This window comes from Misgurnus anguillicaudatus, unplaced genomic scaffold, assembly GCF_027580225.2.
Source record: "Misgurnus anguillicaudatus unplaced genomic scaffold, ASM2758022v2 HiC_scaffold_32, whole genome shotgun sequence".
In the NCBI taxonomy this organism is placed as follows: domain Eukaryota; kingdom Metazoa; phylum Chordata; class Actinopteri; order Cypriniformes; family Cobitidae; genus Misgurnus; species Misgurnus anguillicaudatus.
Genome location: NW_027395282.1, coordinates 389354 through 408533, shown reverse-complemented (window position 1 = coordinate 408533; position 19180 = coordinate 389354). Strand labels below are relative to the sequence as shown.

Sequence of the window (19180 nt, the reverse complement as noted above, 5' to 3'; positions counted from 1 at the left end):
ACTTTGCTGCCTGAAAATTTTTTGTTGAATCAACTCGGATTTACAAGTCATTTCAACTTACTGTTATTTGTCTTGATTAGAGACGAGTTGTTATAACTACAGGTGAGTTGTTATAACTTATAAAATTAAGTTGACTCAACTATATTTTATAAGTTGTGACAACTAATCTTTGTTGACATGACTTGTAAATCTGAGTTGATTTAACAAAAAATTTTAAGGCAGCAAAGTATTTTTACAGTGTAAACTTTTAGTTAACTAGTGTACTCATACTGAAAGTGTACATGCAAGTGTTCTGTTAGTGTACTCTTAGTAAACTAGTAAGTTACTAATTGTGTGCTGCAGGTATACTTGCAAGTATTCTTTTACTATACTTTTAGTTAACTAGTAGTTTACTACTCAACTTTACTTTAAGTGAACTTAACATCATACTATAAATATATATATATTGCACTTAAAGTACAATACAATGTTCCTGTGTATTAATTTTTATACTTGACATATACCTTTTAATTGTACTTTCAATTTGAAGCTAAATCTTTCGTATGCTATCAGTGAGCTAATCAAACAAAAATAATAAATACAAAAATTATAAATATATTATTTATATATTATATACTCACTTTCAACATTTGATATGTTATCTATATTCTATTGTGAATAAAATATAAGTTTATGAGATTTGTAAATTATTCCATTCCTTTTTTACTCACAATTTCTACAGTGTCCCAACTTTTTCTGATTTGAGGTTGTATATATGTATCTATATATATGGCTGAATCCCCTGAATATTTACTTTCGTTCTGGACTCCATTTCCCATAATCCCGCATACCTGGACTAATTACTCTGCCACCTGAAACTCATTGGACAGCCTATATAAACTCTCTGGAAACATTCAGTTAGTGCAAAGTCTTGATTTGTACCGGCTGTCATTGCTGAGCGGTTTGCCTGCCTGACATTGCTGTTGTTTGACCTTGCCTGTTGGAATATGAGTGTTTAATAAAAACCTGCAGATGGATCCTCAGTGTCAAAGTGCTTTGTTACACAAGCAGTATACAATAAGTAACCTACTAGTTTACTAAGAGTACACTAACAGAACACTTGCATGTACACTTTCAGTATATGACTAGTAAACTACTAGTTAACTAAAAGTATATTAAAAGAACATTTGGAAGTATACCTGCAGCACAAAATGAGTAACCTACTAGTTTACTAAGAGTACACTAACAGAACACTTGCATGTACACTTTCAGTATATGACTAGTAAACTACTAGTTAACTAAAAGAACATTTGGAAGTATACCTGCAGCACAAAATGAGTAACCTACTAGTTTACTAAGAGTAATCTAACAAACATTTGCATGTACACTTGAAGTATAAGTCTAGAAAATTACTAGTATACTCATGAGTTCACTTGCAGTACAAATGAAGAACTAATTGTGCACTAGTTGTACACTTAAAGTTGACTACTCTTACACTTATAGTACACTTAGAAGTATACTTTTATATACTAAAAGTGGGCCAATTTAGTCCCAAGCGGTATTCAAGCAGTACACTTACAAGTTTACTACTAGAACATAAATGTTAGTACACTTACTACATAAAGTATACTTAAAACTATACTCCAACATTACTTAAGTATACTTAATAAAATGAACTTGAAGTGTACTTCTTTTTCGTAAGGGTATGAGAGAAATGGACTGTCAAACCCACTCACTTTCCACACCACACACATGTTAGAAATTATTTTACACAATTTTAAAATTGATTGGATTGATTGTCTTAAAAAGTATACACTGCAGGCACATGTCATCTAAAAGGCAAGCAACACTGCCTGAAGCCTTTGTGTTGAAGCTCCCATCCATGTCTTGGTGCTCTCAAAAAATAGCAAATGCATTAGATTGTTTCATATGTCAGGATTTATAGCCATACAGCGTTGTCGAAAATACAATCTTCAGGCAATTACTTTAAGAGTGTGAGCCGCGCTACACAATACCCATGCGGCATTTTTTAACAGAAACTGAGATCCCCGGTTGTACGATGAGATTAAATGGTAAATGGACTGCATTTATATAGCGCTTTTATAGACCAATGGCCATCCAAAGCGCTTTACAAGTTGCCTCATATTCACCCATTCACTCACACATTCATACACCGACAGCGGTGTCAGCCATGCAAGGCGCCATCCAGCTCGTCGGGAGCAGGTGGGGTTAGGTGTCTTGCTCAAGGTCACCTCGACACTTGGTCCGGTGGAGCCGGGGATTGAACCACCAACCTTCCGATTTGTAGACAACCTACATGAACCACTGAGCCACTGCCGCCCCCATGCATTCTAGATGTCTAGATTAAGCAAGACATCATGCAGTCACTCTCTTCAGCGAACACAGTTTCCATTTCATGTGACGCTTGGACATCAAAAGCCACATATCTTCACAATGGGAACCTGTCTCACATGTTCTGCAGACTACAATAATGTTTGAAAATCACACAGGAGCAAACATAGCAGAATTGCTAAATGATGTGATCCACGAATGGGGAATATAAGGCAAAGATCCTGTACTCGTGACTGACAATGCAAGTTACATGTCAGTGGCTGCAGAGATAGCCAGTTTACTTGAGGTACTTTTCCCACTCTTTAAACCTGGCCACTCAATGGGCTTTAAAGAGAAACAGACAGTTTTCCCTCTTCTCTGACAAGTTCACAGCATCTTTTTTAGAAAAAGTACAATTGGCCACCATGGCCTGCACAAAAAGCAAAAAGTACCTAACCATAAGCTAGTAAATGATGTCTGCATGAGGTGGAACAGCGCTCATGATATGATGGAGCAATTCACAGAACAACAGCCCGCAATTTGCGCTGCGTAACTCTCATCTGATGTACGAAAAAATGCCAAAGATATGTGGACAATAACAAAGGCAGACATAACCTGTGCCGAAGATGTTATAAATACCCTGAAGCCGCTTAAAATCGCAACGCATGTTATGTGTGAAGAGAAGATCCCGACAGTCTCTATCAGTGGCGGATTTAGCAAATTGGGGCCCAAGGCGAAGGTATATATGGGCCCCTGTATCCGATCTTTAAAAGAGAACGAAAAACATTTTTTACTCCAAAATGAATGTTTCCCAAAATATGTGTCAAAGCAGACACAAATAAGATTTGTCGTAAAAAATCATTCCATTTGCTGAAAAACAGAGAAAGTTGTGACCAAATTAAGAATCGACAGCACCCCATAGTGGAGGAAAACATCCCCAACATAACATAAGGGTTCAATTAAGTTTTTTTCTGTAGAAAACGTTATTTACTTAACCACAAAATATTTTTTAACAGTGTAGGGCTATGGCTATTACTAGCAGAACTAGGCGGTTGTCTCACCAAAGCCCCATCATCGCTTTTTTCTTTAATTTGAGCCGCTTGGGTAAGATCGTTTCATTTTCACGTTTATATTTGTCTTGATTTGTCACTGTTCATGTACTTTCCCAGTCCTCCTGTCACTCTGTGTTTATCTTTTGTGTCGGGCAGCGCACACTTTTACAGACTAGTCCATTTCATTGTGAAAGAAGGGGGTGTATGTGTGTAGTGACAGATAAAAATGACATTTTAACTACTACTTCAAAGTTTCAGTGTATTTCTTAAGAATATGAATTAAATTTACCATGCTGTTGAAGTGTTCATGATGATAAGGGTTTATTTGTTTATTTTTTAGGTTGGTTGCCCCCCCCCAATATGACCGCTGGTAGCAGCTGCCTCCCTATGCCTCAATGTTAAGACGGCCTCTGGTCTCTATGATCGCACCCCTACATGCTCAGTTAAGTCAGGGAACACAAATTGAAACAACAGAGTTTCTTGTAACGTGCCGCAAACATCACAGCTGAATGATTTTTTTCCAGGCTTTAGATTGCTGGTGAATTTTGAGTTTTGATGCAGTTGTAAAAAAAATGTTGATCCTTACGTGTACCTTAAGGCTCCATTTTTTTGTATAACTCTTTCCACACTGGGTGCACGTGTAAGGTCTCTCTTTATTTTTGTTGCTTATGTCATCACTATGGTATCCGTTTCGTCTAGCACTCTTTTTAGGTTGATGAGATAAGACTGAATGTTTGGTTCCTCTTTTCTTAGTTGACGTTTGTAAGCGATCAGAAGTTTTTTTCTACAGTGATGACATCATGAGGTTCCTGTTGTCTCTCTTTAACTTTATTCAGTTCCTCTTTTACTTTCACTTCATTCGGTTCCTCAGTTTCCTCTTTTACGTCCATTGATAACTAAAATAAACATTTAAAAAACATGTGAAATTGTTTTGTTTTTCTATAGCACTTTTGAGTTTTGCTTTGATGCAAAGCAGCTTTACAGATTATACATTTTAGAACAGACATCAAACATTAAAGAAATAAGGGCGAGGAGTCCTATAAAACAGGAACATTTCTAAATATGTATCAACACACAGTACTGCAGAATGCATGGACCAAAGTTAAACACAAATGCTAAACACCCAAACTAATGTCAGAAAGCTACAGAAGTCAACGATTTGTTTAAATGTAATTACTGATGTTAATGATGTAATATTTCATATAGCTAAAAAAACGTACTACTTGAATGGGTTACATCCAGTAGACAAATACTAAATGTGTGTGTGTGTTATACTTCACCTTCACATTAATTTACAGAAGCACTCCCATCAGTTTTTTTTGAGTAAAGTGACAATTAATACCTATTATTAATGTAGTGTGCACATTTCATATGTGTGCATTCCTTTGCACTAAACAAACTAAATGTGTTTTACTTTGATGCTAAAAGCTGTGCAGTGGTGCTCAGTTCAGAATAAAGTTGAAGGAATGTTAATATAATGTTAGTTTTTGGTTCAGAAAATGTTAGAACGTCAGGCGTAACAAGGTCATAAAGATCAGTTAACAAAAGCACACAAAATTAAACAAAGCTTGTTAAAACCATTCGTTTGCATAATTAGTTCTGTATATTTAAATCTACTTGGTTTGAATACATTTTAGCATTTGAATACAACAAAATATATGCTTCATATATTGAGTATTTTTACATAAATATACATTTTATGGTGTTAACCAAAAACAAACCTTGAAAAGGAACTTTTCGCTAACCAAAAACTATGTCTTCAAATATGGTAAATATAATATTAGAAAAGAAACGTTTTGGGAACCAAAAATTGTTATCTGGGAAAATAATACCATGTTTTTTCTCTGCACAGAGAAATTTGGAGAATTTTAGTGCCGCCTCCGACTCTTGACAGGTTTCTCTGTAATGTGTCTTCACGGAAAACAATCCCTACATTCAGTGGACTATTTGTGACACGTGCTCGCAAACCAAGTCAGAATGACCAAATTTTCAAAAAGGAGTTATCTTATATTTTACATTCTCTATAAATAAAATCTTTAAAACGATGTATGATTTGTTATGTTGGATACACAGTATGATTCTAGAATGTAGTAAAGTAAAATTTTCCCAATACAAACACCCTAATAAAGCTTGGAAAATGTAGCTAACTAGGTATTGTCCACCTCTGCTATCAAACCCAACTAAATTCAAATGATTAATCCCCTGAATACTAATCAACTAACTAATTAGATGATCTCTTATATACAGTAAACGTCCAATATCATATTGTTAAAGGAAACATGTATGTAGTTTGTGTAAATTACTGTAATAATAGAAGAGAAATGAAAAAGTAAATATAATAAAATGTGTGTACATTTTATGGATAAAACGATTTTTTTCACTAATATATTTTTTGACCATTTAGAAATATATGATAAAATATATTTTAAATGCTTTAATATATATTTATATTTAGTCCTCAATATTTTAAAACTAGAAAATATATTTACGTCCCACATGTATATTTTTGTCTACAAAAGAAGTTTTAATACATGAATACATATTTTTTTGCAAATGTTTTGTTTGTGTCATAAACCCATGGACATTCAGTGAATGATAATAAATTGGTCATTAAAATATTAGGTCAATTAAAATATTACACATTTATTGCTATAAACATTTTTACATTTATAAATAGATGTATTTTGTTTATTTATTTTGATGAATGTAACTTTTCAAGTTGAACATATAATGATTAGTATGAATAAATACAATTTTACTGGTGTGTTGTTAGTGTGCCTGATGTGGGAGTTTTGTTGCCTCAGCGAGGATAAATTCTTGGATTTATATGGAAAAAAGCTTTGTATCTATTGGTGTACATAAGAAAATACCCCCACCCTCACCTTTGACATGACATAACTGCATCGCTGGAAAAATAGGGAAGAGAGGATTATTTTAAAGCATAAGTCAAACAGGAAGAAAATGTAACCTTTTTTGGACGTTTTGGTTAGAGAAGGGGTTAAAAATACCCAGAACGCTGTTGTTGAATATCGGGATGAATAAAGGGATGTATTATAAGATTTAGGGTATTTATTAAATTATTTTGTTCCCTTTTTTACTATTATTAAATAGAAATCCATGCTGCATACTCCGATACAGTAGGTGGCGGTATGCACTTGATAAGTCATGGTTGCAGTCCGAGTGCCATAAGAAGAAGTGCTTGTCTAGCGTATCCTCAATGGTTTTATCTCTTGTCTTATCTCCGTATATTTTATTGTTGATGTTGAGAGATGAGATGGATGTGATATGCTGTAAATCAGAAGAAACTGATGAGGGTTTACAGGATGATGAATCTACTGATCAAACCTCCACAGAGTCTCTGGATTCTGTCTGTAACGCTGGAGAACAGCAGCAGATCCTGCAGAACAAACTCAACATGTGTTCAGTCAAACTGGAGGACTGCTCAAACATCATGATGAAGATCAAAACTGAACCCACAGAAATAAAAACTGAAACTACAGAAATAAAAACTGAAACTACAGAAATAAAAATGGAAGCTACAGAAATTAAAACTGAACCCACAGAAATAAAAACTGAAACTACAGAAATAAAAACTGAAACTACAGAAATAAAAACTGAAACTACAGAAATAAAAACTGAAACTACAGCAGAGTTGATAAATCACATTGATGAAGACAATCATCATGATTTCATTCCTTCAGGTATGTTGTTTTTATATATATATTTATTAAATGTATATTATGATATGAATTGCATTCGTTTATACATTATAATTTATTTGAGTGGAATAAATGACACAATATTATTGGTAATTAAAACATTTGGTTACATAAATATCATGCGGTTACTGTTGTAATGGTATGAGATTTGCACAGTATAGTAATCGTTGTCTCAGAAAATATCACAGTATCACAGAAAGTGTGCAATGATCTTCTGTCTCTGTGTGAACATAGAAAAAGATACAGAATCTCAATTCATCCTATTTTGATGTAAATGAGTAAAAGGAGAATTTAATTGTTTCATATTTCTTTCAGATGAGAAGAGTGAACCATGTTCGGATGAAGAAATAACGTCTTCAACATCAAAAAAGCGACTGATGGTTTATGTCTCTTCTTCTAGTCTGAACATTCACATGAGGACACACAGTGGTGAAAAAACTTTCAACTGCAGCGAGTGTGGCTATTACTTCAGCACCAAAGGAAATCTTGATGTTCATAAGAGAATTCACACTGAAGAAAAAACATACAAGTGTCCTCACTGTGAGAAGAGATTCAGACAAAAAGGCTGTTTGAAGACACATGTGCGTTTACACACCAAAGAGAGACCGTATCAGTGCAGTGAATGTGGAAAAACATTTGGCGAGTCGAGTTCATTAAAATCACACCAGAATATTCACTCTGAAGAGAAACTCTATCAATGTTCACACTGTGATAAACGTTTCCGTCATAAGTCTTATCTGATAGTCCATGAGAGAATTCACACTGGAGAGAAACCTTACGTCTGCTCTCAGTGTGGAAAGAGCTTCACTAATCCAGCTCAATTCAGAGTTCATCAGAGAGTTCACACTGGAGAAAATCCTCATCACTGTAACGTTTGTGGAAAGAGTTTTAAACAACATGTGAATTTAGTGACACACCAGAGAACTCATACAGGTGAAAGACCTTACAAATGCTCTCAGTGTGAGAAGACGTTTGCTCAGTCAGGTTCCTTAAAAACCCACGAGAGAGTTCACACTGGAGAGAAACCTTACGTCTGCACTCAATGTGGAAAGAGCTTCTCTGATCCATCTCATTTCAGAGTTCATCTGAGACTTCACACCAGAGAAGAAACCTTATCACAGTAGTGTTTGTGGGAAGAGTTTTAATCAACAATCAAACTTTTAAATGCACCAGAGAACTCATACAGGTGAAAAACATAAAAAAAATGATCTCTGTGTGAGAAGACGTTGACTCGGGTCAGTTTCCTTAAAAGCCCATCAGAGAGTTCACACTGGAGAGACCCCTTACCTCTACATCTGTGGAGATAGATTCGCTAATGTAGGACCTTTTAAGACTCATTAGAAGAAACAAACTGAAGATGAAACTACTCTGAAATCATTGTAGCTTTATGTTTATTTAGAATAAGTTCAGTGAACTTTCATGTCGATTGGAAGCCAAAAACATTGTGTGTGAGATAGTGGATGTGGTTGTGTGTTTTGGGGGAAAAAACAAAGGATATTGTCTTGAAGATTTAATTAAGTGTTCTAACTTTACAGCAGTTTTTTATATTATTAACTTCTAAGTAAGTCTATATCTTGCATAACTAGATCAGTGGTGTATAAAGACCTTACATAATTAACTGTATTGTTTTTATTGCCTTAGAATGAGTCGTTTTATCTATATACACAGCGGGTCCCCCTACATGGTAGTTGCTGCCATTTTGCTACGTTATGTCAGACGATTACATGTTCATCCTGTGGCAACTACCGTTTCTCATTGCATTTTGAAATTGAGGTTGGTTGCAATTCGAATTGCACCACTAAATACCTCTAAATCACATTACAAAAAAAGGTAAAAAATTAACACCCATGGAACATTTCTCAGCCAATCAGAAAACAGCATTCAACAGACTCGTGGAATAATAAGCAATATTTAAAGTGATTTAAGTAAATTTCTCTGGGTTAAAATCACAAGTAAAACCATAGTTGCCATAGTTTTCAAATATGGTAAATATAAGAAAAGAAAGCACTTCTTATCATAATGTTTTTATTACACTTCCCAAACAAACAGTGCTCTGAGGCATGTTGGGCTAAAGATGGTATGACCTGTGGTCATTCTGTCCCTAAACTGACTGCTTGCTAATCAAACTAGATATGCTCTGAACTGGACATCCATGTAGTTCTCTAAGTTTATGTATAGCTCAACCAATCAGAATCATGTTTTATTATCTCTGTTAGAGTACAAATACTTCTGTATTGTAATGTGTGAGCAGATAGGAACTCATTGTTGAGTGTTTAAGCTGAATTCTGCTGTGTGAACTGCAAAGAATTCTCTTCAGTAAAAATTTCTTCTATTAACGTCATCTCTGACTTCCGGTCTTTATTTATCATCACTGATCAACAGGTTTTAACTGTATATCCCCAACAGTTAATGGTGGAGAATGCGGGCAATCATTCTTTGGTGACATTCAAAATATGATGGGAAGATTTTATTTAATTTAAATTTTGTTTAGGGCTGTCTGGTGGAAGAGTTTTTGAGTTTAGGAGTTTGGGGTTTAATTAGACGTGACTGAACACACAGTGTGACACCTTAAGACCAGGGAAAGGCGGATGTACATGCATGTAAAAAAGTGTATACATGGGTGTGCTCCATTTTATTTTGGATGGGTAAACACTAGATGCCGTAAGCATGACAGCTGTGAAAAATATTTTGACCCGCATACTGCCATCAGAATATTAACATATTTCCAGTTTAGTAATGACAGTTGGCCATTTTAGTCAGGGCTGTATTCATGATGTAATGCTTACTAATGAATACTGTATATGTTTAAGAAAGCTTTATTCACAAACACACCCTGTCTTCTCAAGTACTTAACAGATCAATCATCAGTGTACATCAGTGTGTGCTTTAATGCAATTACATTAAAAATCACATCAGTTAAAATAAAAATTGCATCAGGTTAAATAAAAATCACATCAGTTAGAATAAAAGCTTTGTCACATTATTGCATGTATAGCAGAAAACACGTCAGAAAAATCATGGCGTTATGTGCTTTCAGTTCTGAGTGATTGTTGCTTTCATTGTTGATCCATTTTATTTTGGATGGGTAAACACTGGATTTTAAAGGCCAAAAGTTATTTTAAAGTTAAAGGCCACAACCACAACTAAACACATTTAACCTCTTGATCCCTGAAAAATCAATCCACCTGAAAACTCAACGTAGCATTGACCTCTACTGACAGTAAACACTTACTCCGCCTTTTTCAGACTGAGGTGCAATGCCAGTGTAGTTTGTTCTTCAGCATGTTTCTTCTGGTGAGGTTTAAGACTGCCTAACTGAGCAAATCTTTCTCCACAGATTGAGCACTGGTAAGGTTTCTCTCCAGTATGAAGTCTTTCATGGATTTTCAGAACATCTGAACGAGCAAATATCTTATCACACTGAGAGCATTTGTAAAGCTTTTCTCCAGTATGAGTTCTCTGGTGTTTCCTAAAAACGTCAAGTCTTCTGAAACCCTTCCCACAAACATTACACAGATGAGGTTTCTCTCCAGTATGAAGTCTTAGATGAACACTAATAGAACTTGGAGTAGAGAAGCTCTTTCCACAGTGAGAGCAGAGGTACGGTTTCTCTCCAGTGTGAGTTCTTTCATGGGGTATTAGCTGAAATTGATGACGAAAACGTTTATCGCAGTGTGAACATTGATAGAGTTTCTCATCAGAATGTATTTTTTGGTGTGACTTTAGACAACCTGAATCCCTGAAGCTTTTTCCACATTCACTGCACTTAAACGGTCTCTCATTGGTGTGTGAACGCATGTGTCTACTCAGATGAGTTTTGCGGATAAATCTCTTCTCACAGTGAGGACACTTGTATGTTTTTTCTCCTGTGTGAATTCTCTGATGAACATCAAGATTTCCTTTGTTGCTGAAGTAATAGCCGCATTGAGTGCAGTTGAAAGGTTTTTCACCAGTGTGTGTCCTCTTGTGAACGTTCAGACTAGAAGAAGAGACACAAACCTTCCCACACTGCTCACATTGAAATTGCTGCTGCTTCTTTTTCTCCGTGTGCTCTTCTGAATGAAGTTTCTTCTCTTGTAAGGTAGTAAAGCTGATCTCAGATCTGGTGAAGAGTTTCTGTTCTGTGTGTTTTCTCTCATGTCTCTCTAAATGTCTCTGTGAGCTGAATGTCTTTTCACAGGTGATGCAGGAAAGAGTTTGTGCTGTCCGACGCTCTTTTGATGTTGAAGACGTTATTTCTCCCTTAGAACAGGAATTATTTTTATCATCTGAAAGAAACATAACAGCATTCAATATTTAAAACCAATCTATATTCACACACTGTCAGTTTTGCTAGAGCTGCATGTGACAGTCGAGACAAATATTTTTGAGAGCTCCACAGAACCTCATCCGAGATCACCACCAGTGCCGTGGGCAGTATTTTAAAATGACAAAAATGTATTATATTAGTGATGTTATATGTTCATTATACCCCATGTTATTAATGCATGTTTGTCATACTTTAATGTTTTAGATCATCAAACAAATTTAAATATTAATCAAAGATAACACAATATGCCGTTTTTAAATAAAGATTTTTATTATGATGGGAAAACAAAATCCAAACCAACATGACCCTGTGTGAAAAAGTGCCATCTGTTCGTGACCTCAAGCTGAAGCAGGACAATGATCCAAAACACAGCAGCAAGTCCACCTTCAAATGGCTGAAGAAAAACAAAATGAAGACTTTGGAGTGACCTGGTCAAAGTCCTGACTTCAATCATATTGAGATGCTGTGCCATGACCTTAAAAAGGCAGATCATGTGTAAAAAAACCTCCAATGTTGCTGCTAAGGGGGACCCAACCAGTTATCAGGTTTAGGGGGCAATCACTTTTTCACACAGGGTCATGTGGGTTTGGATTCTGTTTTCCCTTCATAATAAAAACCTTCATTTATAAACTGCATGTTGTGTTTATTTGTGTTATCTTTTATTAATATCTGAATTAGTCTGATGATCTGAAACATTAAAGTGTGACAAACATGCAAAAAATAAAAAATCATGAAGGGGGCCATAAAAAGTTCAGAACAAAATATGTTTTAAGAACAATAGTAAAAACAAACAAACCTGAAGTTATAAAATCATTATCATCTTCATCAGTGTGATCTTCATCTTCTGTAGATTCAGTTTTAATCTTCATCATGAGGTTTCTACAGTCGATGAGTTTGACTGAACAGATCTTGAGTTTGTTCTGCAGGATCTGCTGCTGTTCTCCAGCGTTACAGACAGAATCCAGAGACTCTGTGGAGGTTTGATCAGTAGATTCATCATCTGTGGGCTTTGACTCAGTATAACAGAGTAAAGTCAGACTGAGTTCCTGTGCGAAAGATTCACAACAAACCTGAAACAACAAATAAAGTAAGATTATATGATTAATAAATGATCAAACAGACAGAGTGTTTCAGGTAAAGTATGTTTACAAACCTCTTTTTTCCGTCCTTTATCTCCACTTGACGTTAGACTTAACATGTCAGCAATAAACAAAACAAAAAAACACTCTGATTTCTCCTCTGTGGATGCTTAAAGATTCCAGCACAAACACATCAATTAAACATATACATTTACACGAATTAAAATCAACAAGTACATTAAAGTAAATCTGATAACTACTAAATCTGATAAACACAAAGCGTTTGATGTTTGAGCTCGAGCTCGGTTTCTTTCGTGAGTTTATCGGCGAAGTGCAGAGCGCCACCTGCTGTACTGGAGACAATCAACACTTCATTCTTCTGTCGTAAAACTCTTTAATGTGGGCCTATGCAGCTCTTTAAATATCAGAGATGACATAAAATTATGTTAATTTACTCAAAGTGCATAAAGACTTTTGTTATGGATGTTTTAAGTAATCATTTGGAATATGGTGGAAAATAAATTATTTAACAGATAAATTTCAGATTGCTGAGACTTAGTATAATTTGTCTCCTGTATGGGAAGAGATATTGGCCTGGATTTTTCCAGAGGTTGTAATAAATTTGGAGACAAAAATAAGATATTATATTATGAAAGTATTCAAGTTTATACTGATGGTTTAAAAGACCCTACCTCAGGAATGACAGGAAAATGAATATATAGGAAATTATATCCACCATCATTTGTAAATAAATTACAGTTTTTGAACTATACTTGTTGTCGTTGTCCTTGGCTGTCACACACGAACCATTAAAAAGACACATCATCATCATTTCATTGTTACACCCCTCCATACTCCTTAACAAACCCCGGGGTTATAACACATACTAAAAAATGACATGTTTATTAGTGGTAAGTACTGAGTACAGTTACTGTAAAAAAAAGTACAGTTTTCAAGTATCTGCAGTGTTTTTTTCTTCTACATTCTAAAGCATAATACCATTCTTTTAAATCCAGTACATTTCATATTAAATTTAATTTAATACCTAATTACATTAAAAATGTATCATCATAAGTAAAAGTAACAAAGTTACTTTTGGATATTAATTGGATATTAATAAGAAGGCACAACATTTTTTTTATTTATTTATAATTTTATTATATTATTTTATTTATTTATTATGAATATTTTATTTTAAGTATTAAGGGTAAAAAGACCTTGTATTTATGAAATGTAGTGGGGTGAAAAGTATGATTTTATGCATAAAAATGTAGTAAAATAAAAGTTTGGCAAAGAAAAAACACTTTTGATGTCGTAGTTGAGTACTTGAGCAGTGAGCAAAATTACTTTACACCTTTGATTTATAGTAAAAAAGTATATTTTTCATCCATATTATTTCTAAATAGGAGCTAAATTTTGTCACTGAAATCCATGTCGTCCGGTTTCACACTATATCTGATTTCTGGCAATTCCACAACTTTAATTAGTTAAAGAAAACCATTTATATTCAGTCACCATGTTACTAAAAACCACTGTGTGCACATGTCATTTTTTCATCTCAGAATTTTTCCAATATTTCACTTTTTCAAAGCACTACAAAAATGTTAGACATGTTGTCCTTTGATGCGACAATAGTAAATTATATTTTATTATTAAATGTTAAACTACAAAATTATAGACAATTATTTAACTGTCTTGCTAATAGCTAAGGAGTGGTTAGCTGACACTAAATGTCCTTTTTATGGTGAAGATAAAGCCCACGATACAGCACCTGGACTATCAAAGATATCACTATCCTCATTTATAAAGCGTGCATACACACAGATTTGATGGTAAAGTGTGCGTACGCAAAGATCCACAGCAAAGTCCATATTTATATTTATCTGTATTTATTTGATGTGTAAAAGTGTTTAGCACCACGTAAGTGTGAGTAGACTTACGCACCTTTGCTTGTCCGATTGCATTATTTTCCAAAAACCTGCAGCATTTTATATGATAATGACATTAATTAGGTTTAAATGCAGAGATTTGAAGCTATTTAGCTGTGCACAATTTTAAGATATTTTGCGAAATAGATTTCATATCGGTGTTCTGTGCATACGTTCGTTTTATGAATCACACATACGCACTTGTTTTGAGAAATGATCGTGAGGTCAAATTTAGGACGTTTAGGTCCCAAGCTCTCTTTAACAAGCCTTTGAAACAAATAAGATTTGAATCAGATTCGTGAACCAGAAAGAAATGTTGTATAAAATATAAAAATGTGAATTTTATACATAAACATATTATATAATTATAGCTTTGTATTTTTATTATAGCTCATGTTTTTTTTCATGCATTAAAAATACATTTTGATACAAACGTTTTGGTTTAATCATGATATGTTCGTCACGCACAAATTTGTACATATGCTTGCTTAGTGAATGAGACCCATTGTTTTTGGCTTCCAATCAGCATGAAACTTCTAAATAAACAGAAAGCTATGATGATTCAAGTGTACTTTGTCCTTCAGTATGTTTCTTCTTGTGAGTATAAAAACCTCCCAAATAAGTGAATCTTTCTCCACAGATGGAGCAGACGTAAGGTTTCTCTCCGGTGTGAACTCTCTGATGGGTTCTCAGGACATCTGGTCGAGTGAACGTCTTCTCGCACTGAGAGCATTTGTAAGGTCTTTCACCTGTATGAGTTTTCTGATGTGACAGTAAAATGTGATGTCGATTAAAACTCTTCCCACAAACATTACAGTGATAAGGTTTCTCTCCAGTGTGAATTCTCTTATGAACTCTGAAATGAGACGGATCTGAAAATCTTTTTCCACAGTGAGAGCAGACGTAAGGTTTTTCTCCGGTGTGACTTCTCTCGTGGACTTTCATGTGTGATTTATGACTAAAACGTTTATCACAGTGTGAACATTGATAAAGTTTCTCCTCAGTGTGTGTCTTTTGGTGCGATACGAGACTACACGGATGCTTAAATGTTTTTCCGCATTCACTGCACTGATACGGTCTCTCATTGGTGTGTAAACGCATGTGCTTCTTCCAACCTGATTCTATTCTGAATGTCTTCTCACAGTGAGGACACTCGTACGGTTTTTCTCCTGTGTGAATTCTCATGTGAAGAACAAGATTTCCTTTGGTGCTGAAATATTTGTCACATTCCCTGCAGTGGAAAGGCTTTTCCCCACTGTGTCTCCTCAAGTGAACGTTCAGATGAGATAAGAAGTCAAAATTCTTCCCACACTGCTGACAGTGAAACTGCTTCTTCTCTTTGTGCTCTTCTGAATGAAGTTTCTTCTCTTGTAAGGTAGTAAAGCTGATCTTACATCTCCTGCAGGTGAAGAGTTTCTGTTCTGTGTGTTTTCTCTCATGTCTCTCTAAATGTCTCTGTGAACTTAATGTCTTTCCACAAGTGATGCAGGAAAGAGTTTGTGTTGTCCGTCGCTCGTTTGATGTTGAAGAGGTTATTTCTTCATTCGAACCTGGTTCACTCATCACATCTAAAAGAAAAACAAACAACATTAAAAATTCATTATGACTTACATTTCCACCAAATGCAAAAATAGTAAATTTAGCATGATTTTACTCAGGGGCATCATGCACTAAATAATTTCAAGGGAGCACAGTGTGCACAGATACCCTTCATAATGTAATCAGAATTAATAAAGTCATTTAAAAATCAACGCCATATTTTTATAGACTACACAAACAAAAAGAGAAGCATTTATAAAAATATATTTTGCTCCTTTACACACATTACTGAAAAACTCATGAACTCAACAGTCACATCTGTAATTGCTGTAATGATCAACACTGAAAAAAACAGTGAATAAAAAGAAACATTTGACGCTAAGTAAAATGTAAAGCTTTAATTTTATTATTTTATTTTAATACATTATATTATTATTATTTTTTAAATGCATTAAAAGCATATCATTCTTAATAACTAGCCTATAAACATATTGGTAACACTTCAGAATAAGTTTGTTATAAGTAAACATTAGTTAATGGATTAACTAACATGAACAAACAGGGAACAGTATAGTTTTTCAACTATATATATAAATATAAAATATATATATATATATATATATATATATATATATATATATATATATAAAATATATATATATATATATATAAAATATATATATATATAAAATATATATATATATAAAATATATATATATATAAAATATATATATATATATATATATATATATATATATATATATATATATATATATATATATATATATATATATATATATATATATATATATATATATAAAATATATATAAAATATATATATAAAATATATATAATAGGTCAAAGTAAAAAATAAATAAAAGGTAAAAATATGGGTACTTTTGGCCCACCTCATATTTACACTTTTTACAACCTGTCCCTGGAAGAAGAAAAGTTTGTGGCTTTATTAAGTGCAAAAATGTTTTTCATGTCCATTTACAGTCCTAGGATTTGTCTTTATAATGAAATGGTCTATTATTACCTTATTTGAAAGGGTCATGAATAATAATGTTGAGCTCTGCTCTGATTGGCTGTTTCTCCTTCAGTAGCTCTGTGTGTGTGTAAACAGATCTTATGTTTGAGTCTGTATCAGATTTTGAGGAATAATTAATTGTTTGGAGATTGTTAATGGACGTTTCTGAGTGATAAGTTTGTGGGGGTTTTTTTTCAGTATGGACCTGCAAAACGTAACTCTAACGTCAATAGAACTTCAGCCTAAACGCTAGCATATAGTGCTAACTACTAGCAGTGTTGGGGAAAGTTACTTTTAAAAGTAATGCATTACAATATTAAGTTACTCCCAAAAAAGTAACTAATTGCATTACTTAGTTACTTTTCATGGAAAGTAATGCTTACGTTACTTTTAGTTACTTTTGCGTTACTTTTTCTTGGCTAAAGCTTGATCTCTTTCAGGCCTTGCAGGTGTTTTTATGACTGAAAAGTTCTGCCTTCAGAAATTGCATATTTCATCACAAAAATGTTTAGCTCTGGCCTGCCATCTCAGTTTCTGACTCAAACTGTTTCCACTCAGGCACAGAGAGTGCATACGTTTAGTTTAATTCAGTACATATTTTTTAATCAAATTAATTAATATACAAAAGTAACTTGAGTTACTTTTTTGAAAAAGTAACTCAAATATTAATGTGTACATTTAAAAAGTAATGCGTTACTTTACTCGTTACTTCAGAAAAGTAATATTATTACGTAACTCAAGTTACTTGTAATGCGTTACCCCCAACACTGACTACTAGCGTTAACTAGCATATAGCGCTAACTCAGCAGTCACAACTTTGTTTTTATCATTGTAACAACACTTTAATTAATTTAATGTGTAATTTAATGTTGGGGTTTACATCTGGACTGTACGTCACAGTTGGTGTTATGTTGTGATTGGTCTGTTTTCCAGCGATCTTTTGCATGCACGAGGTTTCGGAAGAGGAAATCGTGTTTGAGGTTCTCGTACTGCACCTTTATATACTGTGAAAAAAAACACCAGAAGAGACATACCTGTGGGTATAAAATCATCGTCATCATCATAGTCGTCTTCTTCCTCAGTGTGATCTTCCTCTGTTGTGTTTTCTCTTCTCATCTTCATCATCAGGTTTCTACAGTCGATGAGTTTGACTGAACACATGTTGAGTTTGTTCTGCAGGATCTGCTGCTGTTCTCCAGCGTTACAGACAGAATCCAGAGACTCTGTAGAGGTTTGATCAGTAGATTCATCATCCTGATTACTGTCACACACTGTATGAGTGTCTGTGGGATTTGATTCAGTATAACAGAGTAAAGTCAGACTGAGCTCGGAGTCCTGTATGTGTCTGGATTTCTCTTCAGAGTCCAGCTGTGTTTGTGATGTGCGGCTCTGATCTCTGATCATCAACACTGAATCCAGACATTCACTGGAGCTCCCACAAGCTGTACAAACCTCTCTCTTCAGTCCTTCATCTCCTCTTGACCTCAGCTTTGTCTCCAGTAACGCCACCTCTTTCTTCAGATGAGAGATTTCTGTGATGAAATCATCAATATCCAGCATGGAGAGATCAGTTCCTACTGATTTACAGCACATCACCTCCATCATCATTAACACTAAAATACACAGAGACCAAACTCAATAACAGACATCCCAACCTGCAAAAAGTCATTTCAGGGAGTTATCCCGAAGCCCCCTACCCCCCCCCCCCCCAAAATAAAAAATTAAGGAGGACAAGGATATGACATTTCAAGATATAAAAGCATAATATTAATTTCTAGAGGCCTATGCAATTATTGGTAACACTTTACTAGGTCTCATTTGTTAACATTAGTTAATGTATTAACTAACATGAACTAACCATGAGCAGTACATTTGTTACTGTATTTGCTAATCTTTGTTAACGTTAGTTAATAAAAATACAGCTGTTCATGGTTTGTTTGTGTTAGTTCACAGTGCATTAACTAATGTTAACAAGATTTGAATAATGTATTAGTAAATGTTTAAATTAACATTAACAAAGATAAAAAATGCTTTATAAATGCAGTTCATTATTATATGTTAACTAATGTAGTAAACTAATGTTAGCTAATGAACCTTATTGTAAATGTTACCCAATTATTTGTTAATTATTTTACAATATGTAGATTACTTTTACTATTTATATAAGCTGCTTATAATATTTATATAAACTGTTTTATTTATATTCTATTGCA

At 34.2% G+C, this 19180-nt stretch overlaps 3 protein-coding genes across 4 annotated transcripts; 1 reads left to right on the top strand and 2 right to left on the bottom strand.

The window, feature by feature from the left end:
• Positions 1–6586: 6586 nt before the first annotated feature.
• On the top strand, positions 6587–9542 carry LOC141363120 (uncharacterized). The gene is made up of 2 exons (XM_073865673.1): positions 6587–7063; positions 7397–9542. Exons 1-2 carry the CDS (start codon positions 6622–6624, stop codon positions 8203–8205), a joined length of 1251 nt encoding a protein of 416 aa, XP_073721774.1. The 5' UTR covers positions 6587–6621; the 3' UTR covers positions 8206–9542.
• Positions 9543–9881: 339 nt separating this feature from the next.
• On the bottom strand, positions 9882–12828 carry LOC141363119 (uncharacterized). 2 transcript variants are annotated; one of them, XM_073865672.1, is made up of 3 exons: positions 12544–12828; positions 12187–12360; positions 9882–11349 (listed from the first exon to the last, which is right to left on the bottom strand). In XM_073865672.1, exons 2-3 carry the CDS (start codon positions 12260–12262, stop codon positions 10310–10312), a joined length of 1116 nt encoding a protein of 371 aa, XP_073721773.1. In that variant the 5' UTR covers positions 12263–12360; positions 12544–12828; the 3' UTR covers positions 9882–10309. The 2 variants fall into 2 exon arrangements, with proteins under 2 accessions (XP_073721773.1, XP_073721772.1); XM_073865671.1 differs by having other exon boundaries at positions 12187–12460; positions 12544–12826.
• Positions 12829–14754: 1926 nt separating this feature from the next.
• On the bottom strand, positions 14755–18608 carry LOC141363117 (uncharacterized). Its single transcript, XM_073865668.1, has 2 exons — positions 18002–18608; positions 14755–15965 (listed from the first exon to the last, which is right to left on the bottom strand). The coding sequence occupies exons 1-2, from the start codon at positions 18573–18575 to the stop codon at positions 14950–14952; spliced, it is 1590 nt and encodes a 529-aa protein (XP_073721769.1). The 5' UTR covers positions 18576–18608; the 3' UTR covers positions 14755–14949.
• Between the last annotated feature and the right edge of the window lie 572 nt (positions 18609–19180).

Coding starts and splice junctions, on each gene's coding strand:
- LOC141363119 (XM_073865671.1), bottom strand. CDS start 12,588: ATGTTAAGTCTAACGTCAAGTGGAGATAAAGGACGGAAAAAAGAG. Junction 12,461..12,543: donor ATAAAGGACGGAAAAAAGAG/GTTTGTAAACAT, acceptor TTGTTGTTTCAG/GTTTGTTGTGAATCTTTCGC. Junction 11,350..12,186: donor TAATGATTTTATAACTTCAG/GTTTGTTTGTTT, acceptor TGTTTCTTTCAG/ATGATAAAAATAATTCCTGT.
- LOC141363117 (XM_073865668.1), bottom strand. CDS start 18,575: ATGATGATGGAGGTGATGTGCTGTAAATCAGTAGGAACTGATCTCTCC. Junction 15,966..18,001: donor CGATGATTTTATACCCACAG/GTATGTCTCTTC, acceptor TTTTTCTTTTAG/ATGTGATGAGTGAACCAGGT.
- LOC141363120 (XM_073865673.1), top strand. CDS start 6,622: ATGTTGAGAGATGAGATGGATGTGATATGCTGTAAATCAGAAGAAACT. Junction 7,064..7,396: donor TCATGATTTCATTCCTTCAG/GTATGTTGTTTT, acceptor TATTTCTTTCAG/ATGAGAAGAGTGAACCATGT.